This window comes from Phacochoerus africanus, chromosome X (genome assembly GCF_016906955.1).
Source record: "Phacochoerus africanus isolate WHEZ1 chromosome X, ROS_Pafr_v1, whole genome shotgun sequence".
NCBI lineage: Eukaryota > Metazoa > Chordata > Mammalia > Artiodactyla > Suidae > Phacochoerus > Phacochoerus africanus.
Genome location: NC_062560.1, coordinates 34,196,181 through 34,222,364, shown reverse-complemented (window position 1 = coordinate 34,222,364; position 26,184 = coordinate 34,196,181). Strand labels below are relative to the sequence as shown.

The 26,184-nt window shown below is 35.5% G+C and overlaps 1 protein-coding gene across 1 annotated transcript in view; it reads right to left on the bottom strand.

Annotated features, from left to right (window-relative positions):
• CFAP47 (cilia and flagella associated protein 47) overlaps positions 1-26,184 on the bottom strand; it is a 443,526-nt gene that overhangs the window by 289,941 nt on the left and 127,401 nt on the right. The window contains exons 27-29 of the mRNA XM_047764176.1: positions 16,168-16,268; positions 10,349-10,474; positions 8,981-9,209 (exon numbers count right to left, since the gene is read on the bottom strand). Coding sequence (XP_047620132.1) covers positions 8,981-9,209; positions 10,349-10,474; positions 16,168-16,268 — 456 coding nt within the window. The remainder of the gene's footprint in view (positions 1-8,980; positions 9,210-10,348; positions 10,475-16,167; positions 16,269-26,184) is intronic.

The window sequence follows — 26,184 nt, the reverse complement described above, 5'->3', positions numbered from 1 at the left end:
GTTACAATGGCTGTGGCATAGGCTGGCAGCTGTAACTCTGATTCAACCCCTAGCCTGGGAACCTCCATATGCCATGGGTGTGGCCCTAAAAAGCAAATAAAAAAAAAAGAGAGAGAGAGAGAACTTTCCAAAATTGACAATAAAAAAATCAAACAAGGAGTTCCTGTTATTGTTCAGCAATAATGAACCTAGTATCCAGGAGGATATGTGATCCCTGGCCTCACTCAATGGGTTAAGGATTCAGTGTTACCATGAGCTGTGGTGTAGGTCGCAGACATGGCTTGGATTCCACATTGCTGTGGCTGTGGCGTAAGCTGGGAGCTGAAGCTCTGATTTAACCCCTGACCAGGAAACTTCCATATGCCGTGGGTGCAGCCCTAAAAAGCAAAAAAAGAAAAAGAAAAAAGAAATCGAACTACAGATGGAAGGATCACTGTGAACCCTAGTAAGAACAATTACAAAGAAAATTTATCTAGGCACTTCACAGTGAAGCTGCTGAAAACCAAATATAAAAAGAAACTCTTAAAGTGCCCCCCCAAAAGAAAACACTTTCAAAGAATTAAAAATTAGAATTTCAGGTGACTTCTTAATAGAAACAGTAGAATACAGAAGAAAATAATATATCTTAAATATACTGAAAGGAAATAACTACCAACCTCGAAACCTATACAAAACAAAACTATACAATAGAATAATGCTGAAAAAAATACAGCTATTTTCAGAATCAAAATACAGAAATTGTTATCAAATCATCTTAAATAAAAGATCTAAAGAGAACTATTTAAGAGGAAGAAAATCATCTTATTTGTAAGATCTAAGATACAAATAGAACGAAGAAAAATTGGTAACTAAAAGGGGACAATAATAATATTGTGGCTCTGTGTTTACACATGCGTGTCTCTGTGTGTGTATACACGTATATATACACACACACATATATATAAAATAACTATACACAACAACAATAGCATATGTTGGAGTGAGGAAAATAAAGTTGAAATATCATAACTCCTTGTCCACATCAGGGAAGAGGACAAAATTAGTAAGTAGTACAAGACGTCAATAAATTAAGGATGTATGCTGTAATGTATAGGGTAATCATTAAGAGAATAAGATAAATTTACTTCTAAGCTAGTAGAGGATAAATATTGAAATGAGAAAAAAAATGATTAATCAACCCAAGTGAAGGCAAAAAAGGAGAGAAAGAGAACACGAACTATACAGAAAAATGGAAGAACTTAAAAGTGGTATAGATTTAAATCTGAATTTATGGTATTCATATTAAATTTATACAAACTATAAACTCTAATTAAATGAAAAATACTGGAAGAACAATATGAAACAAGCTAAATAAAGGGTATAAAACGAGACTTAACCAAAAACAAAGGATATAAAGATTTGTGTAAAAGATTCAAAAACACTATGCAAATATTAACCAAAAGTAATGTGCTCATATTAATATATAACAGCTTAGAATTTAAAGCACAAAACTTTCATTATACCAAGTATAACAAAAGACATTCCAGGGGCATAAAAGTTTCTATGCAGCACAAAGGTATTAGAATTGTACATTTGAATGGGCTTCCTAACAGCTTCAAAACACATAAAGCAAAACTGACTGAATGAAAAAAGAAGTTGCCAAATACAAATATACCAAGAAAGACTTTAACAAATTTATCTTAGTAATTGATAACTTAAAAATCAGTAAGCACATGTTGTTTAAAGATATAGTAAGTGGAATTCCCGTCGTGGCTCAGTGGTTAACGAACCTGACTAGCATCCATGAGGACACAAGTTCAATTCCTGGCCTCTCTCAGTGGCTTAAGGATTCGGCATTGCCGTGAGCCGTGGGGTAGGTTGTAGACCCGGCTTGGATCCAGTGTTGCTGTGGCTGTGGTGTAGGCCGGCAGCTACAGCTCTGATTCAACCCCTAGCCTGGGAACCTCCATATGATGTGAGTGCGACTCTGATAAAGACAAAAGACAAAAAAAAAAAAAAAAAGGTATAATAAGCAAACTTGCACCATGTGTGCACATGAAAAACAGCTTTTAAAAACTATAAAATGCATAATATTTTCAAGTTGAAATGCTTATAAAAACTAAATAAATGTTGGCCAATAAACAGAGGTCTAAAAATTTTTAAGGGAATAATCTCTGATGTCAATGAAATTATGGTGAGTATCAACAACAAAATTACCAAATGTAAGTTTCCAAATAACCTTTGTAAAATAAGTCACAATGGAAATTAGAAAAAATATGAATGGAACAAGAATAGCATATTACATATAAAAAAATGCAATTCAGAGAAAGCCAAATTTATAAGAAAACGTATAGCTTAAAAATTAATTCTTTTAATTATGAAAATTCATAACTAGAAATAAACTTCATAAACTGATAAAGTGTTTCTATAGAAAGCATATAGTGAGCCTCACACTTAATAGTAAATGATGAAAGATTTTCTAAGATTGAGATTAAGAGGAAGATGCCTACTATTTAATATTTAAGCAGAGATTATAGCCAATGTAAAAACACTAATATAAAAATTGAAAAAGAGTATTTGCAGATGTGTTAGGAAATATAAAAAAACCTACAGATAAAGAATTAGTAAGTTGCTTTACCAAGACCACTGAATAAATGTCAGCACATTATTTACATGCAGAATATAGAAAAACAGAAAATAAAATTGAAAAAAATTCCACTTACCACAACTTCAAAACATATTAAATATCCAAGGATGAATCTACCAAAGTATGTGCAAGAACCTTAACTGAAATTTATAAATCATCACTAGGATAAACTCTAAATTATATTAATAAAAGAAGATATAAGCCTTGCTCTTTCAATAAAAAAGGCAATATTGCAAAGACATTCTTTCTTTCTAAATTTATCATAGACATAATTTTGGTCACAGTAAAAATATTTGTAAGGTGTATTTTTTTGGTAGATAATTACAAATGAGTCTGATATTTAGGTAGACATGCAAACAGCATAAATAGCTAAGGAAATAAGGAAAAACAATGAATTTTGAGCACTTACACTAGTAGATATCAAAAACTACAAAGTAATAGAACTTAAGACAATTTGGTATTGATGTAAAAGTATATGAATTGATGAAAGGATTACATAACTCTCTTCAGTTCTAGTCTACTGTATTTTAAATCTTCTTGAACTGATATAACTAACCACAGGTACTTAGAGTGTACAGTCTAAAGCCAAAGATAAAAATGCCAAATGGGGTGTTTCCACTGTGGCTCAGTGGGTTAAGAACGCGCCTAGTATCCATGAGGATGTGGGTTTGTTTGATCCCTGGCTTCATTCAGTGGGTTAAAGGATCTGGTGTTGCAGCAAGCTGTGGTGTAGGTAGGGGACGTAGCTCAGATCTGGCGTGGCTGTGGCTGTGGCACAGGCCAGTGGCTATGGCTCTAATTAGACATCTAGCCTGGGAACCTCCATATGCCATGTGTGCAGCCCAAAGCACACACATACACACACACACAAAAAAAAAAAACTGAATCACTTTACTGTACACCTGAAACTAACACAGCACTGTAAACCAACTATAATTCAAAAAAATTTTTTTTAAAAAAAGAAAATGCCAAATGGTGCACTTCATGTCTTTCAAGTGTTACAGTTTCCTAATCTGTAGTAATTAGCAAGTGGAATAATACCTAGAAGTACTAGCTCTGAGAATAGAATGCTTGGGTTCAAATCCTAGCTTTGTTACTCATCAGCTGAGTGACCTTAGGAAGGTTACTTATTCTCTCCTTGCCTCAGTTTCTCATCAGTAAAATAGGAAAAATAATAGTATCTATTTCACTTTATAGTGCCTATAGTTATAATGAGTAAAGGAATTAAATACCCAGAAAACACATGTAATAATGCCCTGTTCATACTAAGACTCTAATATATATTAAACTCACCAGTATTATTAATAAAATACAATAAAATTATTTTTAAAGGAATATACTATATGGACTCATGAATATAATCAAAAATCTATTACACAGACTCTTAATTATATGAGTACTTGATTTATGAGAAAGGAAACACTGTAGAGTAGAAAAGGAGTACGAAGGATGGTCTTTTCCATGAGTTATTGAGTCAACAGGATATTCATATTTTAAGAAATAGGAAAAAATAGAACATACCTTGACTTTTAACTCAAAATATATGCAAAAGTAAATGCCAGGAGGAGCAAATATCAACATGAAAGACAAAACAACAAAGCTGCAAGGAGGGCATCTTCCTGTTTTAGGGAGAAAAAGACTTCTTAAAGGCAAGACAAAAGCAAAAGAATAAGGAAGGAGAGATATTGCAAAGCAAGTTCAGTAGAGCATGAATTACTAAACCTCAACAATGAAACCAGTAACAGAAATGATGACTCATTAAGTAAGGACTTGAAGAAGATAAATGGAAGAGGAGAACTGCAGAAAACTAGGAGGAGTTCCATTGTGGCTCAGAGGAAATGAATCTGACTAGTATCCATGACAACCTCGCTCAGTGGGTTAAGGGTTCGGCATTGCCATGAGCTGTGGTATAGGTCAGAGACGTGGCTCAGATCTGGCATTACGGTGGCTGTGGCATAGGCCAGAAGCTACAGCTCCAATTTGACCTCTAGCCTGGCAACCTCCATATGCCGCAGGTGCCGACTTAAAAAAAGACCAAAAAAATATGAAAACTATGAGAAGGAACTTCCTGTTCAAGATAACAAAATCAACATATGTCCTTTATCTTCCCAGAAATGCCAGAAGATTGCAGAAAGAGAATAAAGCTATAAGACTGCAGAAAGAGAATAAAGCTGAAGTTGGGAAAAGGAACACTAGTACACCACAAACTTTGAAGAATAACTGTAAGACAAACAATGGATAGAATTGTACTAAGGAATAAATCACAGTGATGGACTGCAGAGCAGTAGGTAGGCTACATGGGAAAAGGAAGCCATTTTTCCTAGAGGAAATAAGAAAGGCTCTAAATTTAGAGGTGTCAAATACAGAGGGAGGAAGTGACCTGGGGTACAGTAATTATGACGATCAAGAGAAACATTATACATGGAAGAGATATTAAGAAGGCATGCATCCATAACATAAGAACAGGAAGCTATTATGCAAGAAAAAGAAGGGAAGGAAGGAGGGAGGAAGGGAAAGGAGGAGGATGGAAATAATTAAAGGACAACACAGAGCTCTTACAAAATAAACTATAAATACCAATTCAAAAATTTTATAGAAGATTGGAAGAGGAAGTGAAGGAGATCTACAACTATAATAAAGCAAAACATGGTACCACCTCACACCAGTCAGAATGGCCATCATTATCAAGTCTACAAATAACAAATGCCAGAAAGGGTGTATAGAAAAATGAACCTGGAGTCCCCGTCATGGCACAGTGGAAATGAATTCAACTAGGAACCATGAGGTTGTGGGTTCGATCCCTGGCCTTGCTCAGTGGGTTAAGGATCTGGCGTTGCTGTGAGCTGTGGTGTAGGTCGCAGATGCGGCTCGGATCTGGCATTGCTGTGGCTGTAGCTGTGGCTGGCAGCTATAGCTCCGAATAGACCCCTAGCCTGTGAACCTCCATATGCCACAGGCACAGCCCTAAAAAAGCCAAAAAGTAAGAAAAAAGAAAAGAAAAAGGAACCCTCCTACACTGCTGGTGGGAATGTAAATTGGTGCAACCACTATGGAAAATGGTATGGCGGTTCCTCAGAAAACGAAATACAGAACTACCATGTGATCCAGCAATCCTATTCCTAGGCATATATCCAGACAAAAAACTATAATCCAAAAGGACACATGCACACCTATGTTCACTGCAGCACTATTTACAATAGCCAAGACATGGAAACAACCTAAATGTCAACTGACAGATGAATGGATTAAGAAGATATGGTGCATATATGCACACAATGGAATACTACTCAGCCATAAAAAGGAATGAAATATGCCATTTGTAGCAACATAGATGCAAATAGAGATTCTCACACTAAGTGAAATAAGTCAGAAAGAGAAAGACAAATACCATATGATGTCACATATATGGAATCTAAAATATGGCCCAAATGAACCTATCTACAAAACAGAAACAGATTATAGATAGAGAACAGACTTGTAGTTGCCAAGGGGGAGAGGGGTGGGAGTGCGATGGACTTGGAGTTTAGGGTTAGGAGATACAAACTATTACATTTAGAAAGGAGAGATAATGAGGTCTTAATGTATAGCACAGGGAACTATATCTAATCTCCAGGGAAAGACCATGATGGAAACGAATATTACAAAGAATGTGTGTATGTATAAAACCGAGTTGTTTGCTATTCAGCAGAAATTGGCACAACACTATAAATCAACTATACTTTAGTTAAAAAAGCAAAATATAGAAAAAGATGAAAAATAAGACATAACTGAGAGTGATATAGAGGATTAGTCATGCCGGTTTACCATTATCCTAAAAGATTATAAAGAGAGAATGGAGAAAATGGAGAAAATAAAATGAAGGAAACTGCAGAAAAAGATACAAGGGAAAACAGTTAAAAGATACATTTTCTATGTGAAAGGGCCCGCTAAATGCCAAGTAGTCTGAATGGTATAAAATGTTTCCATGCTCAGGTTTTATTTCAGTAAATTGCAGAATAGGAGATAAGCAGAAAATATAGGCATCATAAAGTAATTTTGAGAGAATGAACATGTTACTCACAAAATATGACATGAGACTTTTCATCGGAAACAGTGAATGATTCTAGATGATGGGGTAACATAGAAAACACTGAGGAGGGGGCTCAAATATTGGCAACATTACATGATCTTGAAAAAGTATCTTCTTAATCTGAGAGGCCACATTCAAAGATTACACATAAAGAATTAGCACTGAATAACAGTTACTTAGACAAAGCTGTTTCTTTATTCAAAGTTCTTTGGTTGTAGGTGGCTTCCTTCCCAGAGCTAGAGAGGCCCTCATACTTCTCTGGGACTGCCTTTCCCCAGGCGGTATGCAAGATCTGTTTCTCATTTATCAAAGTAGCAAAGGTTTCAGTTCCATCAGGAAACAACCAGACCAACAGTGTGACTCATGAGTAGGGATATAAAATAGAACATTTACTAGAAAATCATCCAAAGACATAAGAATTTTTAAAACCTTATATTATTTGATCCTACCTCTGAGAACCTTCCTAAGTAACATCTAGAAACGTCTGCTACCACTTATAAAAATATAAGTTCAATCCTGGCATCATTTTTAAGAAAATACAGGACAAAATAACATAAGTAAATGCCCAACAATTAGTGAGAACAGGCAAAAAAATAATGACACACAAATGCAATAATACATTTTACAACAAATTAGCAATTATTATAGCCAAAAATTTAGGAAATTAAAATCACAAGCTCTATAAAAAACAACAAAAATGAGAATGCTTAATAGCAAAAATTCTAGGATGCATGCAATGTGGAACAAAGAGTTAAATTTACAGACCTGAAAATAATTAAGCATACCATTCAAGTTTGAACAAAAAATAAATCATAAAAAATCACATCTAATGATTTAGAAATCAAAGAAATGAATAAATTAATCTAAGAACTTATTATATGAGACATAAAAGCAAAATATTTAAATCAAGAAAAAATAAAATTATAAATGACAGAGATTTTAAACATATAAACCATAATACCACTAGTTATAACTGTTAAATAATGAATTTTAAAGCCAATGACTTCCCCCCAAATGAAAATAAATCATTAAAATTAACAAAAAAATAGGTATACTCTTCAGCAAAAAAAAAAAAAATTAAAGTAGAAAAATGAAAAGTTATAAGAGAATAACTTCTCTAAATAATTCCTGAGTCATACAGACATGGAGAACAGACTTGTGGTTACCGAGAGAGGGGCAGGTAATGGGATGGACTGGGAGTTTGGGGTTAGTAGATGCAAACTATCACATTTAAAAAGGATAAACAACAAGGTCCTACCGTAGAGCACAGGGAACTATATCCAATCTTTTGGAATAAACCATGATGGAACATAATATAAGAAAGGGGATGTATATATATGTATGAATGGGTCACTGTGCTATCCAGCAGGAATTGACACACTGTAAATCAACTATACTTTAATTTAAAAAAAATGCCCTGGAGTCAGACAATTTATGATTGATTCTATAAATATTCAATATAACTGCTGCATTAATTTCCCCTCAGCAAAGACAAGGATGAAATATTAGATAATTTCATTCTATGAAGCTGATATTGTCCTATTTATTTAAAAAAACTGAAAGGTAACATGGGTAAACCACAGATTTAGTGTAACCTAGCTTGCTCCTGAGCATAGATGCAAAAATTCTAAAAGAGTCTTCTAGTTACAGAGATTACTACTCATCCCTATGGTGCCAGCAGTTTACCTCAGTGATGAGAAAGGAGGTAGGAAAGCTCTGAGAGCCACTACACCAGTCATGTTATAATAAGGGAGGTGCCTAAATTCCTGTTAAAATTCACAGAATTAAGTGATTTGATAGGAGCGATGTAATTAACTATTTTAAGACCTGCTGAGTAACAAGAAAACACATGAAAGAGTTAGGTTATGGGAGAAAGTGGAAAAGAAATTATGTCTTCCCTCTTCATTAACACCACTTAGCATCTGTCTACCTGACGATACTCTAGATACAGGACTCAACTACATTTATATAGAAATGTGGAGTTTCCAAGTATTTCAAGTTTAAAAGGCATCCTACCCATAGTTTGTCCACTCTCATTTCACAGATGACGAAACTGAGGTTCAGAGACTTCCAGTGCTTACTAAAATCATCAAATGTTTAGAAGAAATAAAACATATACACTAAAGAATTTCTATTTGGATCTTTTCGCTTTTCTTAATCCTTCCTTACAATTTATCCGTTTATAATAAATTATTTAACATTGTGTTTCACTTTAAACAATGCCAATAAATAGATATTTTCTTATATGATACAAAGCAAGGTATTTAAAGAAACATAGCTGTCACCTTCTTACAGTCGTTGGAATAGAAAGAGAATGGGGTCCTTCAGGCCAGCCGAAGAGACTGAACCAGGTCTGAGCTGCATTTACAATCTTCTGAAAGAAGTCATTTGTCTTTGTTCCTTCTTCAGGGAAAAAGAATTGCTTGCATTTTGCCTCCTTTTCCACAAATTTGAGGCCTTTCTTTGACACTTTATTTTTGCCTGAGTTCAGTCTTTCAGGTTTTATTTCCATTCCTAAAATTCACATTTGTTTATAAAGAAGAGTTAGTTGACCATAGGGTAATATTAGCCTGTCAGCTAGTGCTATCTGTATATAGACAAATAGAGCTCATTCTACAAATTATTCTATGATCTCAGAGAAACTCTAAGTCAATTTACCCTATCTTAGATGAAAGTAGAAATACTTCAAAAAGAGATTAATTTCAATAAAGAAAGCCATTAAATTTCCTTCTTGCCATAATGGTTTGTGAAAACATTCCCCCAAACAGAACCTTTCATTTTTTATTATGTATGTAAAATATTTCAGTGATTCTTCAGATTTACTTATTAGACAGAATTAAATCTTAGCTGAAAAACTTATAAAAACAAAATATTGGCTTCAGATTCAAAATGACTTTCTATCTAAACAAAGCACTTTAATAAAACAAAATATGTTCAAGTCAAAGACATTTTGAAGAACATAAAATGATTTTATATTTTTTCAAAAATATCTGCCTGTATAATGGCACAAGCATTCACTCATTTCAAAATCTCACAATATTTAATTTGGTTTGGTCTGCCCAATAACAATAAATATTTTCAAAATTATCAATATCCAGAGAAAGGAATATCTGAATAGTTAATTGTAAATAATAATATCAAATTCACATAACTTATCTCTGTGCATCTCTTTCTAAGATAAATTAACACTGGATCCAGCTACATAATTAGGAGACAAACCCCTCATTCAACAGTTCCCAAACTGTATACAGAGGGTATCTGTACGAGATGGTCACAGCACGTTCACAGGGGCTCTGCCGGATATTCAACATTTTAGTTAAATATTACTACAACATCTTTTGGATGTCATCTACAGTACTACTCTTAGGTTTTTCTACCAAACTATTTAAAAAATGGAACTGCTTGATACATCTTTTGGCCTATGGGGAAAAGTACTAAGGTACCAAGCATATCATGAACCAAAACCACAATCTCTGCTTTAAATCACTGGAAACAGTCCCAAAAGCAGGTGACCCACTTAGAACTCATGACAAATTCACTTTTCTTCATGGGCTTTTTATTACTTGAAAAAGTCTAAATTTTGACTCAAATAATATTAAACAGATCATGTTTTAGATTGGGTTTGAGCAATACACTATATATTTGCTACATACCAATAAATAATCTTCCCTTTGCAGGCTCAGCAGCACCAAATTTACTAGGAGCAGGAGAGGGTAACCTAGCTTCTTGTTTGCTAAGCAAAACCTTGCCTTCAGCCTTTGCGGAATGGGCATCCTTTTCTATAAATGACACATCGGATCAAATAGGTCAAACAAGCATCTGTGAATTCACTATCAATTAATGAAACTGAATTTCATAATTTCATATATATAAATATATAGTAAATATGTGTGTGTATATATATATGTATATATAGGTACTGTATGTATATACACACATATACATACAGTACAAAAAAGTCTAAGTGTCCATTATACATGAAATACGATGTCAAATAAGAAAAAAAATAAAGGGTGACAGCATTTTCTGGATTGAATATGCTTTATTAATAAGGCAATTATTATGGTACATCAAAGTACTGGAGAATAAAGAATGTTAAACTTCAGCATGAACAAGGATATATAAAACCTTTTAAGTGTTTCTACACTCAAATTTTTGGAAGGCTCAAAACTGAATAAAAGAAAAACATCACTAACATAAGTAATACTTCCTAGTTCATTTTCTGAAATGAAACTACTATTTGGTTATTAGTTGACAGCATTTTGTACAGCCTTTGATCTCTATTCTAGTTAGAGCTGCTGGGGATACAGTAGAGTTTGCCACCGTGGCACCCAAACCCAACCAAAGGCAATGTTGACCAAGGAAAGGAAGGAGATGGAACTTAAAGCCAGATTATCTATCTATCTATCTATCTATCTATCTATCTATCTATCTATCTATCTATCTATCTATATCTATATATATCTATCTACCTACCTACCTACCTATGTATCTATCTATCTACATATGTAAGTGTATGAACACACACATACACACATACATATCTTCATAATGTAATTCTATTGGGGATGCATAGCCTACGCAGTTAAAAAGATACAATTTGAAAGCTTGGAACCACAACTCCTGACCTGTTAAACCACGGGTGTATTATACAAGTTCTCTTAAACATGTGTTTTTATCCATAAAATGAAATGAAGGTTCTGAGCTCATATGATTGTTGTGAAGATGACTTTACAAGGAGCAACATATATAAATACACTGGTGCATACTAAGTTCCACAAGGAACTCTTTCAGTACAAAGCCATTCCCAATTTGCCAGTGAACCTTTACCCAGTAGGGGTGCATATTTCCAGAATGCTAAGCCACTACAGACTTCAGAGAAAATTCAATGATCATGGATTCGTTGTGACAGAATGATACTGCATTAGGCAGTATCTTTCCAACTCACTATCAAATGACAAAAAGTCCCTAGTGGGGTACAAACCAACGCCTGTATCCTTCAACTAAACTCAGTGATTCCTATAATAGCTTTTATTTAGCACATTAGGTATAACAAGTAAAACATACTTCTTTATCTTTCTTTTTGTCCTTTTTTTTTTTGATCTTTTTAGGGCCTCATGGGTGGCATACGGAGGTTCCCAGGCTAGGGGGTCTAATCAGAGCTACAGCTGCTGGCCTACGCCATACCACAGCAATGCCAGATCAGAGCCACATCTGTGACCTACACCACAGCTCATGGCAATGCCGGACCCTTAACCCCTGAGCGAGGCCAGGGATTGAAACCACAATCTCATGGTTACTAGTCAGATTTGTTTTCACTGCGCTATGACAGGAACTCCTACACTTCTTTACTTTTGGATATATTTTGTATGTTTTAAGATTTCAACTTTATTGACCATATCATACTCTAGAGCACAGCAGCTAAATATATAGACTCTGAGGTCTTAAAATTAGGATCCCCTGGGACAATGTGCTCATCCTCTCCATGACTCAATTTCTTAATCTGTAAAGTGAGATTAATAAGAATATTGAACCACATTTGTTGGGAGGACTAAATGAAATAACAAATATAAGGTACTCAGCAGAGTACCATATGCCTGGGAAACACTAAATATATATTATAAATAATTGCTATACATATTTCTAAAGGTATTTTAGAATATTTAAGAATCATATCTTTTTGTTTGTTCCTTTGTTTTTGTCTTTTTAGGTGTGTACCCACAGCATATGGAAGTTCCCAGGCTAGGGGTTGAATCAGAGCCACAGCAGGCAGCCTACACCACAGCCACAGCCATGCCAGATCCAAGCTGCCTCTGCTACCTATATTGCAGCTCATAGCAACACCAGATCCTTAACCCACTGAGCAGGGGCAGGGATAGAACCCACATCCTCATGGATAAGAGTCAGGTTGGTAACTGCTGAACGACAACTGGAACTCTAACAATCATATCTTCCTATAGTAACATTTATCCAAATTGATGTCTTTTTAAAAAAATTTTTTAATGATCATCACAATCCAATTTTATAGGATTTCCATCCCACAACCCCAGCACATCCTCCCATTCCCTGAAATGTCTCCTTTGGAAACCGTAAGTTTCTTCAAAGTCTGTTCTGCAAAGAATTTCACTGTGTCCTTTTTTTTCAGATTCCACATGTCAGTGAAAGCATTTGATGTTGGTGTCTCATTGTATGGCTGACTTCACTTAGCATGATAATATCTAGGTCCAGCCATGTTGCTAAAAATGCCGGTATTTCATTCCTTTTAATGGCTGAGTAATATTCCATTGTGTATATGTACCATCTCTTCTTGATCCACTCCTCTGTCAATGGACATTTAGGTTGCTTCCATGCCTTGGCTATTGAAAATAGTGCTGCAATGAACACTGGAGTACATGTGTCTTTTTGAGGCATGGTTTTCTTTGGATAGATGCCCAGGAATGGGACTGCTGAATCAAATGGTAGTTTTGTTTTTAGTTTTCTGAGGACTCTCCATCCTGTTTTTCACAGTGCTTGCACCCATTTACAATCCTATCAACAGTGTAATAGGGTTCCTTTTTCTCCACACCCTCTCCAGCTCTTATTGTTTGTAGACTTTTTGATGATGGACATTCTGGCTGGTGTAAGGTGGTACCTCATAGAGGTTTGATTTGCATTTCTCTAATAATGAGTGATGTTGAACATCTTTTCATGTATTTTTTGGCCATCCATATGTCTTCTTGGGAGAGTTGTCTGTTTAGATCTTCTGCCCATTTTTTGATGGGGTTGTTTGTTTTTTTGGTATTGAGCTGTAGGACGTGTTTATAAATTTTGGAGATGAATCCCTTGTCAGTTGATTCATTTGCAAAGATTTTCTCCATTCTGTGGGTTGTCTTTTCGTGTTGTTTAGGGTTTCCTTTGCTGTGCAGAAACTGTGAAGTTCAAGTCTCATTTGCTTATTTTTGTTTTTACTGTCAATATTCTAAGAGGTGGATCTGAGAAAATGTTGCTGTCATTTATGCCAGAGAGTGTTTGGCCTGTGTTTTCCTCTAAGAGTTGTATAGTGTCTGGTCTTATATCTAGGTCTTTCATCCATTTTGAGTGTATTTTTGTGTGTGGTGTTAGAGAGTGTTCTAATTTCCTTCTTTTCCATGTAGCTGTCCAGTTTTCCCAGCACCACTTATTGAACAGGCTGTCTTTTCTCCATTGTATATTCTTGCCTCCTTTGTCATAGATGAGTTGGCTGTAGGTGTGTGGGTTTAATTCTGGGCATTCTATCCTGTTCCACTGATCTATATTTCTGTCTTTGTCCCAGTACCATGTGGTTTTGATGACTGTTGCTTTGTAGTATAGTCTGAAGTCCAGGAGCCTAATTCCTCCAGCTCCATTTTTCTTTTTCAGAAATCTTTGGCTATTCTGGGTCTTAATCATCATTCAAAGACAAAGACTTTATTCTTTGTTTTCCTTCTAAAGATACAGCAGTATTATGTACACGGGCCCCTCATTATTGGGAGATATTATGAAAACTATAAGAGTGGTAAAGAAATAAGTTATAATAGTAATAATAATGAAATAATAATAATCCTTTCCAGGTATTTATAGTCTATAAGACCACGCAAAAGCCTTTTTCATAAACAGATATTGTTAGTATTATGTTACTCCCCCACCATGCCATTTTTAATAATAAATATTTGAGGATTCAAGAATTAAAGATAAAAGCTTATGGCAAAATGGTGAGGTTAGAACACAAAGTAGAATTTCCATCCAGGTTCTGTGACTTTTCAACCTCTGCTCTTTCTATTCTCTTGTGTTATCTGAACTCTCCTTCCAACCCCAGTATACTAGAAGAATATAAAAGTATAACATTAGGATTCATGAGAAAAATCTTTTAAATTTTGAGAATGTGCATAAAACTTGCAATAAATATGGGCTGAGAAGGAACCATCAGAGAGGTGAGATGAGACCCAGGGAAGTAGGATATGTGGAAGCCCAGAGAGAGTTTGACAAGGGGAGAGAGGGTGAGGCGGGGGAGTCAACAGTGTAAACTGCTGTTCAGTAGTACAGTGACAGCAGTTCAGTAGATCTAACAACCTAGCTTCCTTTGCTACTCTTCTTCCTCTCTCTGGGAAATTGAGTGGTTTATCTGATTGGTAAATTAGGCAAGCATGGCCCAAAGTCACCCTTTCTCTGCTTTGGGAATGAGACTGTCCAATGAGGGGATATAGTCTCTTCTTTCCTCCCTATTGTCATCCTGTACACTCACCCAAAGTAGCTAAGAGAGGGAGGCAGAAGTTGAAGGGTAATTAGGAAGCAAGGTTAGTTGATTAAGCAAGGTCACTGGATGAGATTCAGATAAAGGAAGGGCCCAAGGCAGGAGCAGAGAGTTGTGTCTCCTTGGCTCTGTGACAGGAGATGATGGGTTGAAAGGCGTGCTTGGTATTTGGAAAAGCAGAGTGTTCTTGAATGATAGTCTCCATTTATTCTGAAAAGTTAGAGAAGCAGCCATCCCCTGAGACTGAGGCACAATAGGATTGAACAGGTTTCACAAGAGTGGTAAACACTTTAAGAAGCAAATGGAGAAGAGGAGGAAACTTTAAAATACAGAAAAGAGGCGTTCTCTTGTGGCACAGCAGATTAAGGATCTGGTGGTGTCATTGCAAAGGCCTGGGTCGATGTTGTGCAATGGGTATGACTAAAAAAGCACAACACAGAAAACATCCCCAATTCAGCACTAAAACTTTTAAAGTCTTGCCCATCTACAGGGAGAATTCCCCCCAACCCCACCTCTGTTGTTCTCTTTCTCTGAAATTTACTCCATTAAGCATCCTCCTGTGTCTTATATTTCAAATCTCTTCCTGCTCTGCAGCTTCTCTTCTATTCTTCTTAGCTTCTCTCACCATTTCCCCTACAGCAGCTCGTAGCTTGTCTACTGATCACTCTTTTTCCCACTTGAATTTACCTCACATCTCAACTATTGCCTCTTTCTAAATCACTGATCAAAACCCTCAAAATCCACAGCAGGTCCCCACTACTATGGAATAAAGGGTGCAGCGGTGTGGCCTGATACCTAAACTGTCTGCTTTATGTCTCCCATAACACGCCCACGCCTTAGCGATACTGCCCTTTGGCCTAAATCCTTCTGTTCAAGACTATCATTTGTCAAATTCTACACAAATGTCATCTCTCCTATAAAGTCATTAAAACCTCCACCATCAGCATTAACCTCTGCACCACCTCCACGTTCCCAAGACATCAAATGGCTCATATAGATAACTCTTAAGTCAATCTTCTTTGTGTTAATTTATTTATGTATCTTTCACTGGACTGTCAACTTTTGCAATTAAGAGACATTGCCATGTTCCACTCTCAGGGCTAAACAAAGGTCCTCATAATGGTAGGAGTTTAATAAACATCTGTTAATCTTAAAATTACTCTATTTCTAGATGTTGGCCTTGGATGAAAAGAACATATTGATTAATAATCATGTGTAACTTACCATTCTTTAAAATAATGTTTTGCTCACCATGATGAATTGCCATATACGAATAAATAGTGAGAATGCAGTTTTCTGCTGTTGCAGTAACTGGAAGTGAAAACCTGTAAATGAAAACATTGCATTTCAATAAAAATGTTCAGATGTGGGAAATAAAATAAAAGATTTTTAAGAATCCTGTATGCCTTTAATGATCAAGACATGAATTACTTATCATTTTTCTTTCCACCTACTCTGTTTTTCTTAATCATCTATGGTATATAATTTCTTTCTTTATTTATCTTTTTACTTTTTTCAGGGCTGCACCTGGAGCATATGGAAGTTTTCAGGCTAGGCGTCGAATCAGAGCTGTAGCTGTCATCCTACATCACAGCCACAGCAACACTGGATCCAAGCTGTGTCTGCAACCTACACCACAGCTTATGGCAACACCAGATCCTTAACCCACTGAGCAGGGAAAGGGATTGAACCTGTGTCCTCACAGATACTAGTCGGGTTCGTTACCAATGAGCCACGATGAGAACTCCTTGCTGTATCTATTTTTATGGTTGAATAATATTTACTTTTAAAGCTTTTAACAGAGAGGGTAAATTTCACTGTCAAGTGTGCTCTAGAATGCAGCTTGTAATTATGCAGGCTCGCAATCAGATTCAAGGAATTTTAGAGCTGAAGGAGTCTCTGAGTTAACTTACCTTCTACAGAATTTGTGACAAATGGTATCTCAGATGTTACTACTAGGGAGATACCACCAGGATAATACTCATGACTCAGAGACAACCCAATTCATATCTGGAGAACCTTAACTTCAGACATTCTGTTTCAGAGCAACACAGAAAAAAATCTATAGTTTACAAACTCTATTTCATTTTTTTCACATATTTAAATCCATTCAGTTCCCGTCATGGCTCTGTGGCAACAAACCTGACTAGGATCCATGAGGATGCGGGTTCAACCCCTGGCTTCGCTCAGTGGGTTAAGGATCCGGTGTTACCATGTGCTGTGGTGTGGGTCGCAGATGCAGCTCAGATCCCTTCTTGCTGTGGCTGTGGCATCGGCCGGCAGCTACAGCTCCGATTCGACCCCTAGCCTGGGAACTTCCACACATATGCTGCTGGCACAGTCCTAAAAAGTAAAAAAAAAAAAAAAAAAAAAAAAGGCTAAATACATACATAAATATACTATATCTTCTCTAAACCCTCTTTTCCAGATTGCAAACATTTAGAACATTCAAGGCTACTTTCAACTGCAAGGACTCCAAATATGTCACATTCTATCTGACTTCTTTAGATGACCATTTGTTCTGTTTTTGTCCTTCTTTACATGTATCTGAGAACTGAAAGCAATACTGCAAAAGTTATTCAACTAATAGAGAGTAGTTTACCTTCCACAACCTGCACACTCTATTTTATGAAAGCTTTGTGAAACTGTCTAACCATTTTTACTAGCCACAAAACACTCTTAGATTACATTGGGCCTAACTTATATGACAAACTCTGTCCTTGTACAACTGATTTTTTAATAGAAATGCTGTATTTTATATCTATACCACTGTGATACTGCCTTACTGGCTTCAGCTCCGCATTATAGCATATTGAGAAAATTTTACTATTGAATCTGTTATCACATTAGCTCCTCTATTTAGCTTATGGTGGCAGGCAAAGATAAAACGAAAAAATCCAATGTTATAATTCATGTTGATGCAAGTAAAATATAGAACAGGATAAGATCAGAAAAAATCTGCAGCTGCAATATAATGAGTTGTCAAGGGACATTAAAATAAACATGTTATATGTAAATGAATTGATTTTCACCTCGGTTCTACCTATGATATTTTCTTTCTTTTTTTTTTTAGGGCCTCACCTAGAGCATATGGAAGTTCCCAGGCTAGGGGTCGAATTGGAGCTATAGCTGCCAGTATATGCTACAGCCAAAGCAACGCGGGATCCGAGCTGCATCTGCGACCTACACCACAGCTCCCGGAAACACCGGATCCTTAACCCACTGAGCAAGGCCAAGAACCCGCAGTCTCATGGTTACTAGTCATATTCGTTTCTGCTGCACCACAACGGGAACTCCTAAGATATTTTCTAATAAGGAATGCATTATTTTTCTCTTTATCAATTAATGTGTGTTAAAATATTACACAAAATATACAGATTCAACACTGTCTTGTTCAACAAATTCTAGTCATTCAACTCCATCATCCTAAGCTAATGCATTAGATTGCCCTGTTCAGGATTAAGTTGTATTTTTACATGTAATTGTTTTTTCCACATGATTTCCCTCTTAAAATGAATTTTTAAATCCCTTGATAGGATGAATGATCATGTCCACATATTATATATTTATGTGAAACAAAGCAACCAAAAGTCTATTAACTGACCAACTATGTTTAGCAATATTTTTCAGATTAAATAACATAGTTTATCTACCGACAACATCGTTATTGCTAGCTTACAACGAAAAATACTAATTTCTCTTTAATGGTGACTATAGGAGGAAAGAAAAAAAGGTGATTCTAGTAAATGCTGTAGGTTCTCTGCCCTTCAGTCTTTATCCCCCAGGATATAATTCTTTGTGCTGGGCTAGCATCCTCTGGGTGAGCATGGTGAGGTAACTGTTACCTTCTTCAGAGAATTACTGCTGGGCTACTGGAGCTGCTGAAAGCGTCAGCTGCCTTGGGAGTTTATGGTACCCAGAGCAAACCTGCAGCCCACACCTGTATGGTGTGGGAGTTTGATACCTCAGCAACTTTGCTTCAAATAAGACAAAAACTGTGCAATGGTAACTTCATCTCCAGAGAACCCTTGGGGAGCAAGCTGAGGTTGAGACTTAAATTTCACATTTATTTGGGATGGCTGAGTCCCAGTTCTGCTTCCCTTACCTCCTTGCTTTTTCCTGAGAGCACCTCCTTAATCCATCACATGTCCCTAAGTCCTCACCTAAAAGTTAACTGGTGGACATCCCTACCCAAGACAACTACCAGATGAACAAACAAAAGAAGCACTATCACTTGAAATATTTATAAAATGGTACAGAACTAAGGAAAATAAAGGTGAAATAAACCTTTATTATGTGAATGAAATGGGAATAAATATACTAATTTTTTCTTATAAAACTAGTTTGTCAGATGTGATAAGAGGTGATTTCAGAAGATCCACAGAGTAAAGAATAACTAACATATACAAAACTCACTTGACCACATTCTTCTATGGAACTCATGACACAGAAATCATACAAGTTATATAGAATGGGAATATGGACATTTTATACACTGATTTCATTACTATTAATAATTCATTTAAAAAGAAAAGGAACTTGCAGTTGGTAATACTAACACACTACATTTAAAACCATTTCTGGGAAAATAAGGCATTTTTACGGTATCTTATCAGAGAACAATGGTATTATTTATGGATTCACTATGCCTAACAATTTCTGCCTTTTGACTGGATTAATCCCATAGATAGGGTTATTACATATATTTTTGGATTTATATATGCTATTTTGTTTTCTGTATGCTTCATATTTTTTTCTTTTGCACCTCTTCTTTATTGCCTTATTCTATGTTAAGTGGATTCTTTCTAGCATACCATGTTAATTCTTCAATGATTTTTAACTGCACTTTTAAGTTATTTTCTTATTGGCTGTTCTCAGGATTATAACATGCAACTCAATTTAGCATCTACTCCAGATTTATTCTAACTCAATTCCACTATGTTATGAAATGTTGTTCCAATATAGCTCCATTCCTTTTCTTTATTGTCACATCGAAGTACATCTTTATGTGTTACAAACCCAACAATCTAGTGTTGTAATTGTTGTTTTATATAATCTAATGTCTTCTAAAGGATGTTAGGAGAAGAAAGGAAAAATCTATATAGTTTTTAATATTAGATTTCATTACCATTTCTGGTTCTCATCTTTTCTGCCTGTGGATTCAATTTACAGTATAGTGTCATTTCCTTACTCCAATATAGCTTCATTACTATCACCCTGCTTTGTAATGTTATTTACAAAATATCTCTATATGCTATTAGCCTACTATACAACTTCATGTTGTTTGGTGCAAGTGCTTTTAAGAATCAATTAGGAGAAAATAAGAAAATAAATATATGACAGTAGAGTCATAAAGTTCCAGAGTTTTCACTGATTTATCTTTCTGGAATGAATCAAAACTGACTCAAGTCTCAGGATCATAAAGAAACTCTCATTCACTTTTATTTCAATATTCTCATGATGTAGTTTTGGACTCATCTTTATTTTCTGTTACTACAAAAAGGATGCCTCTGGATGCTAGAAGGGTAACGAGCTATTCCTATGGTGTCACTGGAATCATTTGAGTTTTACCAAATCTGTATGTATCATAAAAGTATCTTTAAATATTATGCTGACCGAAATGAAATTGTCACTATTCCTAATTTTTAAGCTATGATACTGGTAAATTCTTAAAATTGGCCTGGTCTATCTGTCTCCTGCAATCTAATGTATACATACCAAGTACATGCACATGTACACACACACACACACACACACACACACACATCCCCCACACTATATACCTTTCTCCATGCACAATCTGGCATTACTGCCTTAGTCCTATTTCATTATTCTCCACACTACTGGATTCTAGGAAGGAAGCCACTACAAGCTAGAGAAGGTAACAACAACAAATCTAAATTAAAAAAGAAAAGTACAGACCCGGTCGCTGGCCTTGGGAATTCCATATGCCATAGGGCAGCCAAAGAAAAAGAAAAGTAAGTCAAATAAGAATTTTTATGTCTACAGCAGAGAATAACCAATAAAATGCAAATTATATTTTTACAAATCACAATTTTGATACTGAATGGCATAGTGACCACATTAATCCATTAAATAAGGTGTGGAAAGTCTCATCATTCATTTCTCTGGTCGTTGGCTGGTGACTAATTAATACTCTAATTACACATCTCTAATACTGGCCCATCAATAGTGCAGATAAGAGACTCTTAGGCTTGTCAGCCCAAATCACTTCAGAAATGAAACACTGAAGCTCCGCGTTAAATCTCTGTGATAAATGTCCCGGTAATTATAGTATTTTATCACTTTCCAGTAGCATATGAAGTACCGTGATGGTCTGTCAACAAAATGTCAAACACCATGAGAAATATTATGATATTATTTATATCTTTCTCATCTTAACTGAGGATCTGTTCCCATCTATACTATTTATAGGCATATCTTACATTCTAACAGTAGCTCTACTGAACATGGTTTTAATTCACCGAGAGATGAGCAGAGCAAGAAGGGGCAGGGTTGCAGGGTGATTTTGGAAGCATGTATCTTTAGTCATAATAAAGCTGTCTATCAAAATCTTTCTGTACGAGTCAGCTAAAAAACTATAAAATTACATATTAGAAAAACTGGCAATGGCTACAAAAGGTTAAAAGGAGAGTTTACAGCTAACATGGTTTTGGATTAATGATCAAGATTTCTATTTATAGGACTGAATAAAGCAAGAAATAGAAGAAAGTATCTGGGTCAGCCCTTTGAAAATTCTTGTCATTTTAAAACCCACTATCACCAACATCACCATGAAAAATAGTGCTTATTGCTATTCTTACAGCATTTAAATAAACACTTTCAAATAACGGAATGAATTTGGGTGACTATATTTGCTTTCGGAGAATTTATTACACAAAAGAAACATCTTTAGAACAACCTTTCCATAGCAGCTTAGCCATACCTATTCACAGTATTTCTCAATTCAATAATGGCTAGCAAAAGAAATTCGTATGTGGCGTTCCCGTCATGGCGCAGGGCAAATGAATCAGACTAGGAATTATGAGCTTGCAGGTTTGATCCCTGGCCTCGCTCACTGGGTTAGGGATCCGGTGTTGCTGTTGAGCTGTGGTGTAGGTTGCAGACATGGCTCAGATCTGGTGTTGCTACGGCTGTGGTACAGGTCGGCAACTGTAGCTCCAATGAGACCCCTAGCCTGGGAATCTCTACATGCCACGGGTGTGGCCCTAAAGAGCAAAAAAAAGAAAAGAAAAAAAAGAAATTCACATGTAACTTTACTTACACACACACAAAGGCTGACATGTATGTTTAAATATCTAATGCTTACTATAGCTAGCACTTTTATGTTAGGTCATCTGGACTTAGTCCTGTGCTGCAGTGTATACTTATAACAGTCTAGCTTATCCATGATGTTGCTAGGCAGAAGAACCTATCACAAGTGAGGACATTGTACGTCACTTTGTAAATCAGGTATAAAGTTAAAAGAGTTTTGATTGATTCATTTTTAATAGCTCAAGACAGACTAAAAAGATTCCTGATGATAATATGATTCTCGCTTAATTATTTTTCAATATCCTTTCTTAAATGGAGGGAAAACGAGTAGTTACGCTGTTCTTCTAGGAACTGCAATAACCCACAATATATATTATCTGCAGCCCATCAAGACACTATTAGAACACTGTTAGAACAATAGTGAACATTAATAATATGAACATTAACAATATGAACATTAATAATTTGAGCAAATATGCGCTATTAACCAATCGAGCGACCTAAAAGATATTTTAGGTTTGATCTAAATGTGCATAAATCCACAGAAGCATGTTTCATATATGAATGTATCCCACTGATCTGTATCACAGCAGATAAAGGCAGAGAATTCTTTAGGCACATGAAAAATCCATAAATATTCATCAAGTCTAGAAATACATGTCCATTTCACAATATTCTAAACATATATTGATTCTTTTTACAAGTCATCTCATTTTTAGTCTGCCCAATAATCTGGAAATAATCCCATAACTGAGGTAAACAACTCATGAAATCTCAAAGTCTCTCTTTAGGGCCTATGTTCACAATTTAAAATCATTAACTTTGATTCATGTATATTAATACGTTTCATTTATAATTCAGGGTTCTTATGGGAAAATAACTATAGTTGTTAATAGAGTTTAAAATGGGGTTTCCAGGGAAGAGTTGTGGCAAAAAGCAAAATTTACCACCACTGAAATACGTTTGTTCAGAAAAATTAAACATATATATTTAAATATGGACATAGCTGTGTTATGCATAGATATTTGTGTTATGCATAGATATAGACACTATTAACGTATAAACTATGTTTATTTATGTTTTCACAAAGGTATATAAATTTATCACATTGCAAAAATACACAGGAAAAAAACTTGAATCAGAAAGAAATACAGATCACTTTAACTCAGTAATGTAACTCCGCAAAAAGTAAAAACTGCTAAATAAAGTGGATTGCTCTATAGTGCCATTAATGCAATAATGCTTAATAATGCTGAGTTAAAAACTTATTTTTAAGTTGGGTGAAACATTAGCTGCTTTGCCACTGGCTTCCTTATACACTTAATGGTTAATTCCAAAAAACTTAGAGCCAAAGCTCTAACTATTAGATACAGCAAATAGGTCAACATTTGCAACCTAATAGAACCAGACTCTGTCTCCCTCTATAACGACATGAACTTATACAAAACAATTAGCTTATTTTCATTAAATCATTCCCAGAATACTTTAGAAGACAGCCATGATCTAGCTAAAACACAAAGAAGGTAATTTTTTAGGTTTTCATTTTACCTCTTAGAAGACTTGAGATATATATATATATATTTAATGAACCTAACAGAGGAGATATTTATGATTTGAAATATCTGGAATTAATCTATTCTAAGGAAGGGGTTTTTAAAAACAAAGAGTAACAGACTAGGATGAGCATTTGTCAGAATTGGAGGCCATCTCTGTGTCTTGATGGAACTTCCCCTAATAAAATTCCTTGTGAAAAATCATTTTCCAACAATAAAATATGTGTTCTCATTGGTTAGAAGAATGTAATCCAGAAGAACATTTGTTGATTTTAAATTAGAAGCTTGGAGGTGAAATATTAACACCTAGGCAAAGGGAAATTTATTACCAATCAACTAAGATATGATAAAAGGACCACAGGGCCTTGGGAGGGAGATGGTACAGCATTGCTTTCATAGGGAATTTGGTTGCAGAGAGGGGGATCAGCTGAAGAGTCCTGGAAATAGAGAAGTAGTCCAGTAGTCCCTGTTTAAGAGGGAAGGGAAAAAGTGAACTAACCAAGAACTACAATGTACTAAGTACAACATAAAACCCTCTTCTCTCATTTAATATTCCAAAGTTAGATGAACTCTTTTCAGAATATTCCCATAGGGTTTAAGTCCAATGACAGGAAAATAGAAAATTTTCGTTTGAATTGCACTGTTTTATTCCTTTCCAAAAGGAGTAAATACAATTCATCCAAGTATCTCCTCAATATCCTTAAGAGACTTGGAACAGTAAAACTACACATAGGTTTCCATAATTTATGAAAATGGTTCCTGATTTATAGGCAGCAGGCTCTCACACCTGTTTTTAAAAATAAATTTACAGGTGTCAGTATGCGCTCTAATAGTTAATAAAGAAAAATTTTACTCTAAAAAATTACTAAATTTATGGTACAACATTATAAATCAACTATAATAATAATAATAATAAAAACGTTACTCAATTTAGAGTAACTTTTGGTAATACGTTTTCTCCAAAACTGGAGTGAAAATAAGTACTGTCACATAGAAGGTCCAGTAAATGGTTTAAATGTGCAGTACTCAAAAAGTATGAAACCATCGCTCTTCAGCTTGAACATAGTCTAAAATAGACCACACCAGTAACCCATTAGTTCAGGCAAAACAGATAAAGTTCTTTTAGAGTGCACGAAAAACAGGTGTTGTGTCAAACCCTAAAGCAGAATCCTGAACTCCCATGCTTTCAGCATGGAAGAAATGAATTGAATTTCCTGCCACTGATGCTTATCCAAAAGTAATAGGAAAACATTATGTCCAGCATGACTCCGGAAAAGATCAAATTCCAGTATCTACAAACATCCATGTGCCAGCTACAAAATGCAGTTGGAGACTGACTCTCACCATCACAGGGAATATGTTATTAAGATCACAGGACAAACATCTGTTGCTGGATTTGAAAATCAGAAAATAAAACCCTTAAAATATAATAACCCTGAGGTAAGCAGTTGTCAAGAGAATAAGGAATAAGCATGGGAGGAAAGAGGCATCAAAGGAAGTATAATATATAATAAATTTCCATGGCCATTTCAATATATTGATAGATAAGGTTTGGAGTTTTCTTATGACTACAAGGGCTATATCTGGGAAATAAGTAGGATATGGGATATTTTATTAACAAATAAAAGTTTAAAAATTCAATTACACAAAATAAAGTACAGTCAGCTACCAAGATTGATTTATGAAGGCCTAGCACCTAATTGACATTCATATATGCTACTTTTTAATTCTCTTTCATTTTAAAGATTTGTTGAAGTCTGACAGTGCCATCAGTTACCATGTCCCTATATTTATTTATTCAATCAAAATGATTCATTTCCATTCATCACTTTCTTTTCATTGTAACTACAATCACTTTAGTTCTGTACATCTTCACAGCATCGATCTGGGACGGCTTATTTATTGGTCTCTCTACTTCTGGTCTTTGTGTTTTCATAGTCACCTTACACGTAAATATCTTATTTCATTCAGCGAGCTAAAACTTTTAAAGGCAAAGACCAGCACACAGCACATAAAAAAATGCTTGGGAGCTTTGACTGTATACATGGGCAGATGGATGGATGGGAGTGACTGACATCTTCATTCAAGATCCATTGGAAGTAAAAGAAAAGATGACTTCATAGCCATCATCAGATCCTGACAAGCATTACAGCCAATCTCCATCATAGGTCAGGTTTGCGGGAAGAAGACAATCTAGGTTCTAAGAGATTTATTAGGATTAATATCAGTAAAGAAGGGGAAGGAAGCAGACTGGAGAAGAGAGCAAGAAGAAGGGGCAGAGCTGTAGGATGTGGAGAACGGGACAACAAAGAGCAGCTATGCAGGCCTGAGGAGGCCTTGGCCAACTGGGCTTTGAGATCTGGATTGGCCTTCAGAGTTTCTAGCCTTATGCTGAAATGCCTGGTCCTCTAAA